This window comes from Cyanistes caeruleus, chromosome 11 (genome assembly GCF_971803275.1).
Source record: "Cyanistes caeruleus chromosome 11, bCyaCae1.hap1.1, whole genome shotgun sequence".
Taxonomy (NCBI): domain Eukaryota; kingdom Metazoa; phylum Chordata; class Aves; order Passeriformes; family Paridae; genus Cyanistes; species Cyanistes caeruleus.
This window is the reverse complement of record NC_141711.1, coordinates 9,696,244-9,712,080: the sequence shown is the minus strand read 5'-3', so window position 1 is coordinate 9,712,080 and position 15,837 is coordinate 9,696,244. Positions and strand designations below refer to the sequence as shown.

The following is a 15,837-nucleotide window of genomic DNA, read 5'->3' as shown; positions in this document are numbered from 1 at the left end:
AGACATCCCATTATTGCAGTCTCATAAGCTGCTCTGTTTCATTTCATTGGTGGTGGCAGTCTCAGGGCATGGCAAACCTGAGATGATTCAACTGACTTTACCCAGAAGTGAAAGAGGGAAGAGTGATCTGAGACCTGCATGTGTTTGCCATACAGGAAAAATTCACTGACACAAGGCATAACAAGACCCCAAGTTAGATCCCAGAAATTTGGGATGGATCTGCCTGTATCATCCCCCTACAGCATCTTCTCCAAAGAGGCCAAAAGATCTTTAAATGAAAAACTGTGCTCAGAAGAGAAACAGAGATAATTAATCAAGAGTGAGCAGAGAAGAGAGAAAAGAAGGAGAAAGGTTTATGCTCTCTCAGTGCACACCAGGTCCTGGCACATGCCTTTCCTTCTGCACAGCTTGAGTTTGTCAATGAAACAACTCCTGGCAAAACCTGGAATTTAAAGTGCCTCCCCCTGCCTCTTAGACCCACCACCCCCTTCATGTTCCCCCTCTTGGCAGTTTCCCTTCTCTAGCCCTCAAGCTGTGGGGTTCGCCTCTTGCTTACTCTCCTGCCTCCACCTCTTTTTGCATGGGTCCCTCCAGACCCAGGCAATTCTTTTTAAAAAGAACATAATACAAGTGTGAGCAAGGAAATAAAAATAATATTACTAATAATATAATATAATACTATTGTGTACCACAGATTAAGTGATCAGTTGAGACTTTGTCCCAACCCTTCGTGCAGCTGCTTTTCTCTGCAGCTGCCAGCTCATGGAGGCAGGAACCACACATCTGATTCATTCTGGGATAATCACAAGCACTGGAGTGCTGCAGAAACCCTATATGATCTTCTCTCTCTCAGTCAAGTCCTCTAAAATGCATGTGTGGAAAGCAGAGGCTCTTGCAACTGCAAGTCTGAGCAATACTTACAGCTGATTGTAATTCCAAGCTCTACACCTCTTTTCTTGGGCAATTTAACGTGGAAAGTACCGCTGCTGGGTATGACAGACTCTACAAAGCCAAAAACAAACAAAAAAGGAAAAAAAAAGAAGAAAAAAAAGTGAGTTTTCAGTTGCATGGATGGTTTCTTTGGAACCAAGAAAACAAGTCCATAAAGCACTGCTTTATTGGTTCAAATAAGGTTATCTGAGGCCCTGTGGACTTCAGGTTGAAATTTGGATTCTCATTAAAAATACATACTCTGAACATCAAGTTAAGTGCTCACATCACACTGTATTTCAAGGTTGAAGCAGCTCTGTCAATGTAAAAGGGAAAAAAGTTCTTTTTTAATACAAAGCTGCACTTTACTCCTAGCCTATAGCTTTGGCTCCCTCCTGGCTTCAAGGCCATAAATGAATATAAATATTATTCCTATTAATGGGCAAATATTTAAAGTGTGTCCTCTTCATCTATTCCTTAGGTTTATCTCAGCCAAGCAATGAGCAGAGAACATTTATGAAAGGATCAGAAGAACCTCCATTTCAGTGCCTGTTAGAACAACAAGAAATGGAGAAATGGTCCTCACAGGGTTTCTCACTCTTCCTTCTGATCCTTGTCAATACTCTCCCTTTAGTGCTACTGGAACCAAGACAACAAGCCCATAAAGCTTTATTGGTTCAAATAAGGTTAGCAAAGGCAGACTCCTATGGGCAGAGAGGAGCAGCAGCTCCTCTGGGAATGTACCTGCGACATCAAATTCGATCTCGAGCACCACTTTGTTGGTGAGCGCCGCGTCCCGCAGGAGCTGGTTGGCCTCCTCCATGGTCCCGTCCTCTGTCGCGATGCCGTTGATGGAAAGGACCCTGTCTCCTACTTGCAGCAGTCCACACCTGCAGTTCACAGTGGGAAAAGAGGGAATGGGAACAAGGAGACAAGGAAAAAGAGGAAAGGAGGAAAAAAAACAACCCCACAACCAGCCATGAGTTACTTTCGCCAGGAAAATCTCTTATAAGACACACAAAGTACTGACATATCCTGCAGAAGTGGCCCCAGATTGAAAATAACTCGTTTTGCTGTGCCCATCCCAGTGTCTCTGGAAGGGCACAAGGAAGCAAACCTTTGTGGGTTTGTAAAGTTCAAATATTCTTTGCTCCTAAATAACCATTTCTGGTCATATTTTTGCAACAACCAAGGGGGGAAAAAAGAAACCCTCGTCTTCCTAGAAGTCAACACCATGGCTGAGAGATGAGAATGATAAACACAAGGGAATGTGACTTCCTTCCCTATATAACCACAAACAGTTCTGCCCATGCACCTGCACCCTCTGGAACACAAACTAATGGCACTGAAAACTGCACAGATTCCTCTGCTCAGTTCATGGCAAACACTGAAGCTACAATCCAATAAACTCACCAAAATGTCTCAGCAAATTAGATAATCATTTATCCCTTCTAATTGCATTTCTGGAAGCCAAATGTACAGCAATACTGTTTAACTGCCTTGAAAGGCCAATATTATTCCAGTGTGATGGCCTGACAATATAACCACAGCTGACCTTTGGGGCTCTTGGTTTAGACACTTTCTCCAGGAACAGAGATCAGCAGGATTTTTACTTTGGAAAGAGAACATGATGGTAAGGCTATGTTGGAGATGTACTGCTACAGCACAGTTTGTCTCTTGGGACCCCCTGCATTTATAAGCAAGGTGTTTTTCACACATTCCTACATTCAGTATCCACCCACACTCCTTTTTTTTTTACATATACTGCAACACCAGCATGATCCTCCAAGTTATCTCCCACATTATCTCAGTCAGCTCCCACCTGGGCTGGCCCATGGCTCTACAAAAATATGACTGCAGTGTTCCCTGCATCCATGGGAAATTGCTCATCTTCCTTCTCCTCTATCAGTTGTTCACTTTAACTACATCTTTTTAGACTTTCCACTTACCACCTGGCTGTCCACTAGATCAGAGCTTGGGAAACCACTCTTCACCCATCACTAATGTTACCTAGAGAGTGGTCTTCAAAAGATTTTTAGGGTGATGGCATCAAGTATAAGGTTCCCCTCAAAATGTGGAGAAAAAAATTTACCACAAAGATTCTCCAGAAGACATTAGTTATCCTGTTTTAAGCCTTTTCCAGAGAATCTTTATTCCCTTCCTGTTTCATGATTAAATGCATCTTTGTCTTCCCCTTTCTTTGACAAATACCTCACAGAAGACAGTTTGTTTTTTACTGAACCTTCCAGTCACCCTTCATCACTCACACCCAGTTCAGTTGTAAGAAAACACAGCACCACAGCTTCCAGGCACACAAAGGCAACAGACACTTGGCTGTATTATTCATGTCCAAACAACAGGATGTATATGAAAGGCCAAGTTATCAAGAAAAAGTACACACATCAGAATTCAAGAAAAATGAGCAAGCACACCAGCTCGTGCCAATGGCCCATCAAAAGCTGAGATATGAACAAGTTTGGAGGGAGCCCAGGGTGGTTATTTTACTGGTAGGAAGGTATATTCACTCTTTGGCCTGTGTTCATGCCATCCGTGGAAATCATCATGCCATCACTGGCCACTTTATGAGATGCAAATTCAGAGCTGTTTGTTCAAGGAGACTTAGATTAGGACAGACAACTCCATGATGTATAAATGAACCTACCCTTGTGAATAAATTACATCAAGTTTAATTACAGTCCTTTAGTGGACTTGTGGCTATGAAGTCACATAGACACACTCAGAAATATCAGCTTATAAATACAAAGATGGCACGGAGTACAACAGAGACGACTCCTCTGTCACCAAGAGGTCTCTTGCTGTGGCCACAGTGCACCTTTTGCAAAGGAGAGACTGACAGCTGCATCACTCAGACATCACTGTCATCTCGAGGTCACACAGGGACACAATCCACTTTGGCACCACTCTTTCAGCCACAAGGGCTAGGAGCTCAGAGGATACTTTTACACTGCATCAAAGCAAACTTTTACCACCTTTCCCACCAGAGCTGCCTTCTCCCAAAGCAGCCAGTTCTTGTCTTTCTTCACTCAAGGTGCATTTGCCTGAGTCTTTTACAGCAAACAGCTCTGTTAGGTCATAAGTATTTTATTTCTTTTATTATTAGCCTCAGTCAATCACAAATGTTTAAGCCCTGGTCTTGGGTGTTTGGAAAAGTTTGTGGTGTGATGCCACAACCGTCTGGCTTCCTCTATCAAGTACAAGGAGGCCTGACATGTCTTGCTAACCCTTCAGAATGACTCCAAAGACATCTATTTCCAGCTGTTATGTGCCCTTGCATTGGGAGTGGAGCCTGTGGAGCCAAGGGTCCTGCACAGCTCTCCTTAGCTCTGCCATGGGATCCCACATGAATCTTCAGACAAGTTTTTCCAAAGAGAAGGCATTTATCTCAGAGATGCTCAGTCTAACATCAGAACCTAAAAAGTGCTTTCAGACTATGGGAGCAAAAGTGTGTTAAAATCAGAAGGAACAGGAGTACAGGCATCTCCTGGAGTGAAAGACAGCCCTATGGATGTGTCAGAGTCCATGATAGGAATATCTCCCTGGGGCAGAACAGATCTGCATTTTGCCATGACTCATTCCTTGGGCTTAAAGACAGCAACAGAGCAGTGGAGGTGTCTTGCTTGATAAAGAGCAGCACATATTCAAGCCTTGGGCAGGATGTACACTGAAGAGCTCACTCAGCATCATCCATGTCTGCGTGGTCACTCCAGCTGTGTGGGGAGCAGCTGTGACTGTGGCCCCACTGCTGGATGTACAAACTCACCCATTGTGCCCTTACATGTCCCTGAGCTTGCCTGCACAGGTCAGACATGCACATCTCTGTGTGTGTGCACATCTGTGCCTGCATATTGGGGGGTGGGTCTCAGCCCCTAATGGATAAAAGCTCTGCTGACAGCTTCAGCCAGCCACTAAACTTTGCTTTTGCAAACTATTCATACCCAAAAGGCAGAAACGCAATCATCAAACAACTGTGTCTGAGCAGAGCTAGAAAACATGTAGCTCAGCAGGAAGCATTGATTTTGGATACCAGGATGGAGAAGTCAGGTAGTCTCCCTCTGCTGCCAATGACAGCTGGGGGAGGAAGGACACAAAAGCTGTGTGCTTCGAGGCAGCCAAGAAGGGATGTCAGGCTTCTTCCCCTTCCACCCTCCCTGATGGTAACAGGGGCTGAATCACTGTCTCATTCAGAACCCAAAAGCTTCATGCTTTTTCTGAATCATGCACCCTGGAAACAAAACAACAGGTGGGGAGGGAGGTCTATTAGAGGCTATTTGCAGTAAAACAAATCACAAGTCAGACAGGTGAGAATTTTTGCATCAAACCGCTTGCCACAAGCTAGCAGAAAGCAGACAATAAATATGAGCAGTCCAACATCCCTGAAGAGGGTGATTCTGTGCTCCTCCCTGGTAGTACTCACACTTGTTGGGCACCCCAGAGGCAGCTCCTCCACAACAATCCAGAAGGACAAAGCCAGTGTGGATCATGCACTTGTAAAAAAGCACATTCAGATCCACAGGTTTTGCAGAGTGTGTGAACATCCAGGTCAAATCCAGGCTGCTAAACCTGATCCCTGTATCCCCAGAGCTCACCTTTTTGGGAAAGAGCAAAAACTGCAGCACAAGAAAGAGCACAGCCCAGCCTCAGCTGGGAGCCCAGCCCAGTAGAGGGGATGAAAAGGGCTTTAATGTCTTGGGCTGCAGCTACAGCAGAACCTCTGGAGAACCTCTTGAGAGTAAGGTATCTCAAATGATGGAGCAAAGAGCTCTGTGAAACAGCAAGAAACAAAAAGTGAAATGAAAATATAAAACTGCCTTTTTCACTTCACTGCAAACCCAGTGCACTTAATGCTTCAAGATAGGGAGGAAACACAGCATTTTCCTAACAGCTAGGAAGAGCAGTATGGTTTAGGAAAGAACGAAATACACAGCAGAGATTTAATCCCCAAATCAAATCCAGGCTGCAAATGCAGAGAGGATTGCTCCCGGTCTCCAGAAAGCAGCAGTGTGAACGCTGCCGGGTGGGCAGCGCAAGGGTGAGCAGCGCGTGTGACACATCAGAGCCAGGCAAGGCTGCACCGCCAGTCACTGCTTTTCCTCCAGGCTTGGCAAGAGGATAAAGCAAAGCCAGGCAGATTTCAGCACATCTCACTCGTCCCCTGGGACAGCAGGCTTTGCTGCTGCCTGATTTATAAAAGGAGTTTGGTGCCTTGCAACACGAGCCAAGTTCACTCACAATAGAGGATAAAAAAACCCATAATGGCATCACCTTAATTTTTAAACCCTGTTTGGAAACAATCAAACAAACAAAGGCATAACAGGCTTTTGAAATCTCTCCTATCCTGCATCAAGACAGCTCTTTTTCCTCTGCCAGCCCCTTGTCGCTGTCCTCCCACAGACACAAGCACCAGGTACTCCTGTTCCACCCTGCCTCAGCTGGCTGGAGAGGCTACAACACAGACACTGGTCTGCACAGCAAGGACTTGCATTTCATCTTGCAGACACCTTCCCTGCCATACAAATCTACAACTCCCCTGTGTGTTCTTTTTCTGGGCTGGCTTGGAGACACCAAACCTTCAGCACATGCTGATGGGGCCATCAGAGACTTCCAAGAAAGGGTCTGCAGCAGGCACTGAGAACTGCCACGTTGCTGCAGCTTTGGCACCCTTAGGCAGGACAGACCTGCCTAAGGTGGTAATCACCGTGAAGAGAAGCAATCACTGGGAAGAGAAATGAGCACAGGGACATTAAGTTCCAGACTAACAAAATCAGCTCTCCTTTAAACCCCTCAAGAGATCAAGCCATGTTAGGACCTGACTGGTTTAGTAACAAAAGCCTTGTCAGAAGACACCTACACTGTAGTGCACAGGCACTCAAGCAGACTCTAAATCCAGCCAGCAAGGGTATTGGGAGCAGCTGAACTCCAGAGCTGAGGCTCCACCACTGGAGGAGTCACTGGCCCCAGGGTCCTTAGGGATGATAGACAGCAGTTAATGTTCCTGCCTTCTGCACTTGTCCCAGCATTACACAGCCAAAAGCAGGAGGGATTAACTGCAGCACCTACCTGCTCCTCAACTAGAGCCCTGTCTCTGTGGTTCAAAGCCTTGTCTTTATGGCCTGTTTATTTAGCTGGGCTCTGCTACAATGAAACCAGTCAGAAAACATTTTGCAGGGGCCACTTATTTACACCTTTCCCCTTTTTGCACCTATATAAATGATTTATCTTTCAAAGAAGAATTTAAAAAAAAAAATAAAAAGGAATGGGAATGGCACTCTCACACAGACACACACTCCCTTCCTCCTCCTCCCAGACCAGCCGCAGCCTGGTGCCAAGACGTTCACCTGGGGTGCGAGGGAGGCCGCGGTCAGCCGACGAGTGCAGAAATGGCAGTGACAGTAAACCATGCCCAGTGAAGAATGGGAGATATTACAAGGATGATAGTAAATATCTAAATGAGCCTCTGAGGAGAGAAAACAAACCAAACCATGAAATGTTCAGCAGCAGCACCATCAGCATCCAAGGGCAAGGTCTCTAACCTCTCTGCCGGGCTGTCAGGCTCGATAAAACGGACGAGAGGTGGGGAAGACAGAGTTTCTGTAGCAAAGATGCCTCCCTGGAGCTGAAGTCCGAAGCCATTCAAAGGGTCTCCCCTGAGGATCACCTCTGTTGTCTCCGTGTGGACTATCTGCCCACCAGGACCCACCGTGCTGGAGGCCAGTGACACTGAGAGGATGAGAGAGGCAGGAGGTCAGGGCAGCCATGGGTGACATAACAGCCTGGCTCATAGACCTTGGTCTGGCAGTGGTGGGGACAGCCACCAAGGAGGAGAGAGGCACTGACAGTGATGAGACAAGTGCTTCTACCCTGGCTAACAGCTGACACCAAGGACAGCAAGGCAAGCATGCATCCCCCCTCCAACCCAGCCCGGCCCAAGACTGCTCTTACGTGAGCTCTTGTGCTCCTTCTTCTTCTGCCTCCTCCTCAGCATGGTGGTGCGGGGGCTCATGGGGTGGGAGCTGCGAGGTAGCGTGTTCGAGTTCTGGCACGGGAATCCCTGCGTGTTCATGGTGGGAGACGAGAAGTTGGCAGCCACCAGAGCTGGGGAAACACAGAGCGAGTTAGGGACGTGCACAGGGGGCTGCAGCACAGGGGTCACTCGCTAACAGTGTCACCAAACAACTCGTGGGTTTGGAGCAGCTCCTCCTTTCCAGCTCCAGGGCCCAAGGCCCAAGGAATGTTTGCTTTCCACAGTTTGGACACAGTCAATGTGTCCTCTTCCCTATCTTACTGCCACAAGACAAGAAACCTAGGGCAGCACAAAGCTCACAGAAGTGCATCTACAGATTTCTAAGTAGCCATAATCCTGCTGTTAACAAGCTGTATGGCACCAGGGCTGAGCTGGATGTGTTGCTGTATCACATTCTTACGCAACACCAGAGAACACCCTTCCCTGTCCCACAGCAACTCCTTTTTGCTGTATGAAAGCAGGCACAGGAATGGGGGGTCAGAGGATGGGTGCATGGGTCTGCCCAGCACACTGCTCTTGTCCCAGTTACCAGATCTGTGTGTGCTGGGCTGCAGATACTGACTTTGTACCACAGCACTGGGCTGTGGAAACAAAACCAGTTGACTGAGGAGGAAACAAGTGACAAGCCTCACTATGAACCTGAATATTAAGGCAATGGAGGGGCACAACAGGAATGAACACAGGCAGGATGAGGACAATGCCATGCACTGAGGTTACATTTGCAGTAATCCTGTCCAGACGTCTGGTTCCAAGTGGGTGTCTTGCAGTGTCCGGGGTGGTGGGTGTGACAGTAGTTGACACAGGGGTCCCAGCAGTGATGGTGGTCACTCTTCTGCACCTTGACTGATGGCATCCAGGGGAGCAGAAATCCCCACAGGCAGGAAGAAGAAATGAGAGAAAGAAAAGGTAAGAACCATAAGCCAGGAGATTGTAGAAAAAAGCCTCATGCTGTCTCTGAACAGGTCAGGACCCAACCACAGCGTTTCAAGCATCAGCAGCAAAAACACAACCACACGTAACCTCACGACACTCGATGCAAAGTGGCAGAAATCCACCTCTAAAGGTGATCTCTTAGTGCCTTGAACAGCAGACATCCATTTTCTGTGTGTGCATCATAGGCATTAAATCATTTAGGTCAGGTTTTCCAGATGATATAGTGATTATATTTAGTCTTTGCTAAACATTTAGTGAGTTTAGCACTTAGTCTATCAAGCTTTAAAAAATACACTTCCAGCTCTGGAGTTTCTATTTTGCATATTTTCAAAATTAAATTTTGAGCCAGGCAGCTTTTAAAAACAACAATCAAATTAGCCACATCTAGACAAAAAGAAAAGTTCTTAATAAAATTAAACACTTTGAGCATAAGGGACAGAGCTTATGGGCATATATACAAAATAATTTAATCCACTTATAACAACTAAAACTCTCCCATTTGTCTATTAATTCTTAGCTTACATCTGACAACAGAAAAAAATGTGCCTTTGAAACTCAGCTGTCAGCAAACTGGGAGAGAGAAGGCATTTTGGACAACTCTGTAAAAAAAACCCTGCAACAGCTTTCCCCAATCTTTCACACATTATCCCTGCCTGAGGAAACCCATCCATCCCAGCACTGCTCCTGGACACCATCTGCCCTCATTGATCCTGTGAGCAAGGCATAATTCTCCCACAAACTCTCCAAGTGCCCCCAGCACCACAGAGAAAGCCAATTCAGTTTGACAAATCCCACGTTCCAGCATTAGGCCATATTTTTGCCTGGCCACTGATCCAGCTTCAGATCCTTCTCCACCTCCTCCAACCAGATGCTGATTGCACAGGAAGCCACTTTAGAAAAATATGACAAACACCATGCAGGCAGAGGCTGAAGGGACTCATGTGTTGAACAGGGATGGGTCTGCATCATATCCTCTCCTCAGCTTCCTTCCCTGGACTCCACTCTCTTGTCAACCACGAGAGTTTGCTTTTGCAGGGTCCTTGCTTCTTCACTATCCCTATTTGCTAAACTCAGAAAGAGCTATGGAGCTGGCACAACATCCTTCCCTATGATCCCTCATTTGTTAAAGAGTTTAATCAAAAGTGGGAACAATTGTTACATCCCTGAGTTTTCATAGTCAAGCATTGCAATTATTGTCCCAAGTTTGTGTTCTGTTATTTCTGCCACTGCAAACTGATCTGTGTATGGGGTTTTGGGTAAACAGGCTTTGATCACATGGAGCTGTCCTTCCACAGAGCCTCCTTCTCCTGAGCAACTGCTCAATGCACATATTCTCAAGATTTTGAACAGGGCACTAAAGGAAGGAGGAAAATTCTTAATTTTAACAGCCATTGAAAAAGGATTATAGCTTTCCATTTTTTTCCTGGGCACAAAGGTCAAGTCATCCATTCACTTTGTTAAACTGCTTCAGTTCTGCACAAATTGGACTGGACATGTAAGGAATTTATTTCTAGACATGGAGATGTTTTCAGGTTTTAGGTTTCACTGTATCAATTTAATGAAGACCATAAGATAATTTCCTCCTTTCCCCAAACCACCCTAGAAGAGAGTGGAAAGAGAAGTTGTGCCCAGGGCTACTGTGCATCAATATTAAAATGTATGTCCCTGAGAGACAAGTGATTGAAAATGGTGGAAAAGGGGACTGGTAATGAACAGTCACATCCAAAACACCTGAATTACAAACCTGCCAGTACAGAGTGTAAAAAAACTGTGGGCAAGAGCTACAAAAAATATACTAATACTGAGGCCAAGGTCACAATGAAATTTATAGGAGAGCCTGAGACAGCTTCTCATGTGGTGGGAGAAACTAAAGGTGGGCAACAAGAATGTTGACCAGGATGAATTCCCAATGACATTTTACAGGCATTTTAGGATTGATCTTACTGGAGCCAGAATTTACTTCCTTGGTATTTCTTCTGTATGGGTGGTGGAAACCTGCAGCTACAGATGGATTCACTCTACCCCTGGCTGCCCAGACACAGCTGCCTCTCGAGCAGTCTGGCCTGAAAGATGAACACTTACATTCCAGCTTTTGGAAGTCCATCAGTCCACCAGTCCAGCTACTGAATACATCCTTTACAAAGCCTTACAAGGCAAATAAAAACTGAGCTTGGAAATATATGTGCCAGCAGCACGGTTGTTTTCCTCCCTCTTGATTAAAGTCTCTTATCTGACGCACGAAGGAAGTGGCTTGCACAGCACTCAGCACTGCAAAACCCCGGGATTCCCATCTCCAATTTCCCTATTCAAGCACAGATGTTCAGATGTTGCCTCTTTTTCCTATTCACATCCTTGAAGAACATCATCTAATCACATACATTTCATCAAAACATCCATTTTTTTTCCCTCAACAGATGTCTCTCTTTGGAATCTGTTGCCAGCACTCAAAAGCAAGAACCCCTTGTAGGGACCTAAAGTGAGTTTTGAGAGTGACCAGCAATGTAGGCACAGAAGTCACACCTGTTTCTGGAGGCTTCAAAGGCAGCCTGCTTTGGTGAACAGGTAATATCTCCAGCTTAACATTTTCAGAAGTGGCAGCTAAAAGCTGAGTTGCCTCTAACAAGGAGCAGTGCTCAGTGCTTGTGCCATCAATGGCGAGAATGTGGTCGCCAACGTGCAATGCACCACATCTGCAAAGGAAACAGCAGGAGAGGTAATTACACACACAGCCAAAATCCACGTCCTTTCAGTAAGGAGAACACACACAAAACTCAACTGCAAATTAGTGCTCAAATTCTTGTTCATTTCTTTCCATATATAATTTTTTTTCATTCCAGTCTGAACCTCAGGTTCAAGAATTACCCAGCTAGGGTTATTGTCATGGTCATGGGCACATCCTCCAGGGGCTGCTGGTAGATCTCTGCATCCCCCATGGATCTCTGCATCCCCCATGGATCCCCATGGGCTGTACATGGATCTCTGTATCCCCCATGGATCTCTGTATCCCCCATGGATCCCCATGGGCTGTACATGGATCTCTGCATCCCCCATGGATCTCTGCATCCCCCATGGATCTCTGTATCCCCCATGGATCTCTGTATCCCCCATGGATCCCCATGGGCTGCAGGGGCGCAGCTGCTTCACCATGGCCTGCAGAGGAACCTCGGCTCTGGCACCTGGAGCACCTCCTCTCCCTCCTTCTCCACTGACCTTGGTGTCTCCATGTTGTTTCCCTCACATGTTCTCACCTCCTCCTCCTCCTCTCTAGCTGGAATTAACACTGCGTGTGACTTTGTTTTCTTCTTAAATATGTCATCACAGAGGCATTACCACCATCTCTAATTGGCCCAGTTTTGGGCAGCAGCATGTCCCTCTTAAGAACCATCAGAGATTGGCTCTGCCAGACATGGTGGAAGCTTCCAGCAGCTTCCCACAGAAGCCACCTCTGTGGCTCCCTGCTACCAAAAACCAGCCCATGCAAAACCAACACATTCATGTTTGAGCCAGTGCTGTTGGTGGCTTCACAAAAAATCTTTTAAGTTTGCAAGAGTGCCCTCTCATAGCCAGTCTGGAAGGCTAAGGGCTCATCCAGCGGTGTGGTTAAGTCCTGGGAGCCAGGAGTTCAGCTCAGCAACAGGACTGAACACAGCTCGTGCTGCACAGCAGTCTGTCTGTGCATCCCTACGTAAAGGGCTTCCTGCCTTGTCTGTCAGGAAAAGTCAGAAGTTTTCATAATAGGCCTTAACCATTTCATAACTTCAGGGCAGTCAGACCTGAGGTTTTTAAAGCTCAGCTTTCCCATGTTCTGAGTTACCTGCATTCCTGGTGAGGAGTGTCCACTGCTGGTGGATCAGATATTTTTAGCACAAACAGTTCTAAGAATATGTGGACATGAAGATTTCAAGGCAAGACTGAGAAGAATGGCTTATAACTAAAAGGGGACAAAAAAGCAGTAGGGAAAGAAAAATCAGAGCTAGGAGCAGCCTGTTCAGGTCTGTACCTGTCCACCACGCTGGCTGGCTTGATCTTGTCGATGACAATGACCTGCTTGTTCCGATGCATGGCTGTGGTCAGTGTGATTCCCAGCGTAGACCCTGGAGTCTTTGCTATTTCAACTAGCAAGGGACCAGAAGCATTTGCTACAGTATCTGCAAAACAAGAGAGCACCTGAAGACACTTCTCATACAGCCCTTTCCATCTCTAAATGCAGGGGTTGGCCAACAGTGCTGACTTGCCATGTGAAGCAGCAAATCTTTAGCCTGGACATCTATGGTCCATGTCACATGGTGACTCAACAAAGAAGAACACTCAAGAAGCAAAATTGCCTCTGCACAAAATCTACATGATAATGAAGACTAATTAATGATCATACAACAATTCACTCATGGAAAGAACTCTCCTCTCTCTTTTCTTTGGATTAAATAGCAATATTGAGGAATAGATTGCTCAAAGGCTCTGCAACAGTCACATCAATGGTGTTACAAGCACAAAAAAGGAAGATCATAATGACATCACTGTTACTGGCTTTTTCCCAAACAAACCAAAAAGAAAAGCACAAGGAAAAGGATATCACATTCTGAAGTACTCAGAAGTCTCATGGCTGATGACATACCAGTCAACTCCTCTGTGCTTCAGCACCAGTTTCAAAATGCCACCTCAACTGCTTGTTTGAGCTCCTCCAGTGTGACAGTGGGAGCAGACACATATCTGCCAACCCCCTGCTCACAACAGCCTCCTCTCCCATCAGACAATACAGGGGCAACTCATTTTTAAAAGATGCATCTCTGCAATAAGCAGAGATTAATAGAAGTGAGACTACAGAACTCCTACGAAATTGCACCTGTTAGCATAAGCCTGCACCAAACCTATCCATCTCTTCTGAGGAAGGGGGAGGACAAAGAAAGCCTGTGTTTCTGGCTGATTAGACAGAAATTCCCTCCAGCTCTGCTACACACATTTGCTTCCAGATTACCTAAAGCCATCTCAAAGAGGTGGGATTCACAAATGTGTTATCACCATCACACATCCAATAACCAGCACCCCCCCGTGTAGGTGACAGCCACAGGAAAGCACTCATGAAGACCCAGACATCCACTTCAAAGGAAAGGCCAGCAGAGCCCTCTGAGCACCTGATGCCTCCTCAGCCCTTAATTATTCATAGTAAGGCTTTTCCCTTCCAAAGATGTGCTCCACTAAAACTGCTGATGCTACTTGGCTCCAAACCTGATGCATGGCTCATTCTTGCTCTCTGATAAATGGGAGTATTAATGCAGATCCGGGAAGCTAAGCTTCAGCAAGGTCTTTTCTGAGATTTGTTGAAGATGCTGAGTCTCTGGAGACAGAAATTTACCTTGGAAATTCCCCTTGGGGATCAGCCAAGGGATGTTCAGGCTCTGGTCTACTGACAGTGACATGTTTCACAGGGGAGGAAGCAGGAGGAATGAGCCACGTTAAAGGTTATGCAGGCTTCACATAAAACACTGTTTATTCTCTGATGAAAAGGACCACTGGGGACATCAGCAGGCCCTGGTAAAAAGCACAGTCCCAGTTTAATCAAAAGATACACAAAGCACCCAGTTAAAGCCTGCTGAAGGTGTACTTAAGCATTTGTTAGCAAAGGAAGCACCAAGAGACTGAGGATCTCTTCCAACAGCAAACATCAGGTATATGTCAGTTTTGCAGGCTGTGTATATCCAGCACATTTCCTCTGAAGAGGGACATGGATTTATGTCCCTCCAACTGAAAGGAAGAAGATAAGGAAAATAAAAATGACTTGCTGGACCTTTCATTGCAAGGAAAATACCTACTCCTCTCCAGTTTACCCAGAGTCCAAGTTTCTCAGCTTTGCCAGGTGAGATTTCAGCATGATGATGGTGAGAAGAAAGAGCCTCAGGAACTCAGGACCAGGGTTATTTGTAAGACTGTGGGAAACCACAGTCCTGCCTCCAGCCCAGGGTCACTCCTCCTACCGCACACAGCACAGGCCACCTCACTGTCCCTTTTAATTCTCATCTCCATCACAGATAAGAATTGCTCCAAATCCATTTTATAGAGGCATTTATTGAGGAAATACCAGCCAAGCCTCTGTTAATTATTCTAGGAGGAGATTTGCCTCAAATCAAAGGTCATGAGTCAGCAATCCAGCAATATTTGTGAGGTGTGATTACCATGGAGCTATTACACCCAAGCTAATTTTAAAAGAACATGGAAGGGACAAAGCAAGCCATGTTGTGCATGTAAAAACCTTACTGTAAGGAGTCAATTGGCATCGTTGACTGTCACCAGAAGGTGTTTCTGCACCATCATGCACAGCTACAACCTCCCAGGAGGACACAAAGGGCTGTGAAACACCTGCTCACACCCATATGCATGCAGGGTACTGGGCAATATTGTGATGGATAAAAGGGAAACAGAGCCTGCTCCAGGTTCTCACTCACCCCAGTGCTGAAGATATGGGAAAGGTGATCACCCCACCACTCAAAACAGGGGTTTTCTGGAAGATCTTTCTCTCAGAAGCTGCTTTTTAAGGAAGTACTTATTCTTTCACTAGGTTTCTGAGCCTCACTTGACTTTGACCACCTCTCTAATGGCTCTTGTAACCAGCCTGGAAGGTGCAATTGCTTGGGGAATAAGCCAAGTGTAAAGGTAGAGATGAATTTTTTCTGCTGCAATGCAGGAAATTTGAAATTTGTGAGAGAGAAGGAATAGAAAATGAGAAGAAGGGAAAGGGAAAAGGAAAGGGAAAATAAGAAGTGAAAGGGGAAAGAGGAAAGGGGAGGGGGGAGCGGGGAAAGGGAAAAGGGGAAGGGCAAAGGGGGAAGGAAAGGGAAAGGGACCTCCCTTGCTTATGCAGACAAAATAAACCAAAAACTCCTAGAAGAACCAAACTGGGGAAACCCTTCCTGACACAGCCCAGCAGCTTTTGTCCCCTG

At 46.0% G+C, this 15,837-nt stretch overlaps 1 protein-coding gene across 4 annotated transcripts in view; it reads right to left on the bottom strand.

Annotated features, from left to right (window-relative positions):
• GRIP2 (glutamate receptor interacting protein 2) overlaps positions 1-15,837 on the bottom strand; it is a 252,049-nt gene that overhangs the window by 31,691 nt on the left and 204,521 nt on the right. For all 4 annotated transcript variants that reach the window (XM_086846920.1, XM_086846921.1, XM_086846922.1 and 1 more), the window contains exons 8-14: positions 12,906-13,053; positions 11,426-11,595; positions 8,690-8,815; positions 7,891-8,043; positions 7,482-7,668; positions 1,675-1,820; positions 922-1,002 (exon numbers count right to left, since the gene is read on the bottom strand). In XM_086846920.1, the coding sequence (XP_086703046.1) occupies positions 922-1,002; positions 1,675-1,820; positions 7,482-7,668; positions 7,891-8,043; positions 8,690-8,815; positions 11,426-11,595; positions 12,906-13,053 (1,011 nt within the window). The remainder of the gene's footprint in view (positions 1-921; positions 1,003-1,674; positions 1,821-7,481; positions 7,669-7,890; positions 8,044-8,689; positions 8,816-11,425; positions 11,596-12,905; positions 13,054-15,837) is intronic.